General features: G+C 41.2%; 1 protein-coding gene across 1 annotated transcript; it reads left to right on the top strand.

The window, feature by feature from the left end:
- Positions 1–3,453: 3,453 nt before the first annotated feature.
- On the top strand, positions 3,454–4,010 carry LOC110700095. Its single transcript, XM_021877591.1, has 2 exons — positions 3,454–3,555; positions 3,655–4,010. Exons 1-2 carry the CDS (start codon positions 3,505–3,507, stop codon positions 3,922–3,924), a joined length of 321 nt encoding a protein of 106 aa, XP_021733283.1. The 5' UTR covers positions 3,454–3,504; the 3' UTR covers positions 3,925–4,010.
- The last annotated feature ends 299 nt before the right edge of the window (positions 4,011–4,309 follow it).

Genomic DNA, 4,309 nt, shown 5'->3' with positions numbered 1-4,309 from the left:
GGAGGGACCTCTTGCTAAGGTGTTGTGGTATCTTCCCATTATTCCAAGGTTTAAGCGTCTGTTCTCAATACCAAAAGACGCTAGAAACTTGAGGTGACATGCAGAGGGAAGAAAGAAAAACAGAATGCTGAAGCATTCAGCTGACTCTCCACAGTGGAAGAACATTGATTTGAAGTTTGAGGAATTTGGTAATGAAGTCAGAAATTTAAGGCTTGGGTTGTGCACGGACGGGATGAATCCATTTGGCACTCTTAGTACCCAACACAGCACATGGCCGACACTTTTAGTGATTTATAATTTGCCTCCTTGGCTGTGCATGAAACGTAAGTATGTAATGCTTTCATTGCTAATAACTGGTCCTAAGCAACCTGGAAACGACATAGATGTTTACCTTGCGCCGCTTATTGACGACTTGAGAAAGATGTGGGACGAAGGGGTTTCCGTTTTCGATGCTCATCAGAACGAGATGTTCACATTGCGTGCAGCCCTTATGTGGACCATGAATGACTTCCCTGCATATGGCAACTTGTGTGGGTACAAGGTCAAAGGGAAAAAAGCATGCCCCATATGTATTGATGACACATCAAGCGTATACCTGACTCATTCTCACAAAGATGTGTACCTACGAACTCGAAGGTTCCTTAGGCGTGATCACCCGTACCGTAGGCAGAAAAAGGCTTTCGATGGAACCGTGGAAGAGGATAATGCGCCTAGACCATTGACTGGTGCTGAGATTAGTGCTCGGGTGAAAGGGATACAAACGGTGTTTGGAAAATCAGAAAAAAATGTGGTCTCAGCTGCTCTGTTTAAAAAAGAATCAATCTTTTGGAAGCTGCCGTACTGGAGAGAACATGACGTTAGGCATTGTCTTGATGTGATGCATATAGAGAAGAATGTGTGTGATGCTCTTTTTGGGACGCTTATGAATATCCCAGGCAAAACAAAGGACGGAAAGGGTGCACGGTTAGATTTGCAAGAGATGGGGATTCGTCCAGAATTGTGGCTTCAAGAAAAGGTCAGAAAGGGAAAGGAGCCGAGAATATAAGATGAAAGTGTTTCGAAAAAAGGGAAGGAGAAGAGCAAGGGAAAGGGAAAGGCCAAAGATGCGTCAAAGAAGAAAGTTAAGGGTAAAGGGAAGGATGAAAATAATTATTTACCCCCGGCTTGCTATACATTGTCAAGGGTAGAGAAACGTATGTTTTGTGCATGTTTGTACGACATTAAGGTTCCATCAGGGTACTCATCTAACATGAAAAGATTTGTAACCTTAAATGGAGAATTGAAGCTCACAAGTATGAAATCCCATGATTGTCACATTATGATGCAAGTATTCCTACCGATTGCAATCCGTGGTATTCTACCGAAACACGTGAGGGAAGCAATTACAAGCCTTTGTTCATTTTTCAATACAATTTGTAGCAAAGTTCTTGATCCTTGTACACTAGATGCTTTGCAAGCTGATGTGGTTATGACTTTGTGCAAATTTGAGATGTATTTCCCACCCTCATTTTTTGACATAATGGTTCATCTGGTTCTTCATTTGGTGCGTGAGATTAATTTGTGCGGTCCAGTGTTCATGAGGTGGTGCTACCCTTTTGAAAGACACATGGGTACATTATAAGATAAAGTAAGGAACCTAGCTCAACCTGAAGGAAGTATAATGCAAGGGACAGTGGGTGAGGAGATAGGTAACTTTGTGGCGGACTACATAGCCCTTGCTCAACCTATTGGTCTTTCTACTTCTCGGCATGAAGGTAGACTTGATGATCATGGCACAATTGGATCGAAACGAATGTCACCAAACCGAGATCAGTTCTTACAAGCACGCCTTTATGTGTTGCACCATGTTTCAGATGTGCACCCATATTTAGACGAGCACATGGCTTGTTTGCGTGCCAAATTTCCATCCAAAGGTGAAAGGGCACTTATGCAGTTGCATAATAAGAAATTTGTTGATTGGTTTCGTGAACGAGTAATGAGTGGATTGAATGATACTAATGTGACCGATACAGTACGGTGGCTTGCGTACGGTCCTAGGGATGATGTCCGTTCATTTGAGGGATATGACATCAATGGGTACACTTTTTGGACCGAGGCTCGTGATTTGAAATCTTCCTCCACCCAAAACAGTGGTGTAACTCTTGTGGCATCGTCAAGGGAGTTTGCTAGTTCTAAGGATAAATCACCTGTCGATGCAGAGTTGTCATACTATGGTCGAATTCAAGAAATATGGGAGCTTGATTATTGTGACTTCACGGTTGCTCTTTTCAAGTGTAAGTGGGTTGATAATATAAGGCGTAACGTCAAACATGAGGACTTTACTCTTGTAGATCTTCGCCACTTGAATGATAGTGCGGAACCATTTATCCTTGCATCTCAAGCTAAGCAAGTGTTCTACGTAACTGACCCAATGGATTCAAAATTGTCTATAGTGCTAGCTGGCAAAAGAAGAATCGTAGGCATTAGAGATGTTGAGGATGAGGAAGAATATGATGCGTTTGATGATTCAGCACTTTTCACTGTTCCTAGACCTGGAGTACTAAATGACATAGACAACGAAGCAGGTTATATGCGATCAGACCACAACGAAGGAATTTTAGAATGAGGTAGTTTGATTAAAAGTTAGTAATGGTTTCATTGCAAATATAGTTTAGTTATCATGTACATAGGAGCATAAGTAGGGGAAAATGATATATTTGTAGTTTGAAATTGCCTAAGTGTACTCATTATCATGCATATACAAGGTTATAGGACGATAAGTAGGTGAAACTGGCATAAATAGCTTCTACTTAACCCAACTCCTTTGTTTTGTGTATGAACTAACATTTATTCATTCTAACAACCTATTTTCCATATGTAGATTGAAATTGGCATTTGTACTCATTATCATGCATATACAAGGTTATAGGACCATAATAAGTAGGTGAAAATGGCTAAAATAGCTTCTACATAACCATAATAACTATCATGCATATACTTTACTATACACTAATATTGTTTTATGATTGCTTTGACAGGTGCTTATATCTCATGGCGGACGATCATGATCCTCGTTTGGTAGAGGACATTGACGATGATGAGTATGAGATCGAGTACGAGGATGACGACTCCGATGATAGTGATGCTCCTTATGATGTGAATAAGGAGGATGACTTGGGTGAGCCAGAGGATCAGGCTCAAGATGAGTTCGAGCGTAGGCTTAACGATTTTGAAATGTCAGCTGAACGTGCACCGGCCATTGAAAATACAGCACGTGAGATTGTTGGTGAGAACCCGACTCCTGAAAGTCAAGGCCAAGGACAAGATGAAAACAACACAGGTGGTGGAGGGGGGGAAAAGGCACCGGCTGAAAGAAAAACAAGGGGTCCGACGAGAAGCTTTAAGAAACCGAACGGTCCCATGGTCTTGGAGTATGACAACAAAGGCCAACTCGGGCCCAAATGGCGTCGACAATATGCTAATCAAGTTGGCTTATGTTCGCGGAAAATCCCCATTACACTTGTAATGCGGCAAGTACCTCCGGGTTTGATTCAAGCATTTTGGGATGATACAAGGGTAAGTGTGTTTTTGGCACATTTAGACAATTTAAGATACCTTAACCTTATGATTGTTTTTAAATAGAAACTAATAATCGGTTTTAATTTGTGCTTGCAGAGGCAGTTTTCTATTCCTAATGATCCCGAGAAGAAAAGGGTGTTTGTCTCTTTATTAGGGGAAAGATTCAGAGGCTTTAAGACCAAGTTGACTAATCGGTGGATCCATAAGAAGAAGAAGGTGCAAACAAAGAAGAAGAATCCCAAAGAGGATAACCGTCTCCCGTGGCAAATATGGCCGACCGTGTCAAAAGATGATTGGGAAGAGTTCGTTAGAATGAAGAGTCAAAAGAAAGCCATTGTAAGTTTGTGTAAATCTGATGTCAATTGAATAATAGCTTGACACTTTTTGTATTAATGAGACTAACATTTTTTGTTTTGTAGGAACTTCGAGAGCAAAATCAAGCGAATGCAGAAAAGAAGTAATACGTCCATCGTATGGGTCCTAAGACTTTTGCTGAAAAGAGACTAGAGTGGGCCGCTTCGGGTTTATACCCTAAAGCGCTTCTAGTGGCATCGAAGGAACCCTCTAGTTCCTCGATCACTACCTTGGTGAGTCATTCCGGTGATTTCTTTTGTTCTCTCCATTCGTTTGATAAGAAAACCGAAAACTGGTTCATCAAGGGTCTGGAAGCCAAAAAACTGGCGGATAAGCTAGTAAGTTACCTATGAATTGTTGAAATTAAGTCACTTTTGCATCTAATCACTGTACAAAC

This window comes from Chenopodium quinoa, unplaced genomic scaffold, assembly GCF_001683475.1.
Source record: "Chenopodium quinoa cultivar QQ74 unplaced genomic scaffold, ASM168347v1, whole genome shotgun sequence".
Classification (NCBI taxonomy): Eukaryota; Viridiplantae; Streptophyta; class Magnoliopsida; order Caryophyllales; family Amaranthaceae; genus Chenopodium; species Chenopodium quinoa.
The sequence above is the reverse complement of the archived record's forward strand: the minus strand, read 5'-3'. Positions and strand labels throughout refer to the sequence as shown.

Bases quoted from the DNA above. Each gene is read 5' to 3' on its own strand.
- LOC110700095 (XM_021877591.1), top strand. From the start codon at position 3,505: ATGCGGCAAGTACCTCCGGGTTTGATTCAAGCATTTTGGGATGATACA. The intron at 3,556-3,654 runs GTAAGTGTGTTT...TTGTGCTTGCAG, and splicing joins CATTTTGGGATGATACAAGG to AGGCAGTTTTCTATTCCTAA.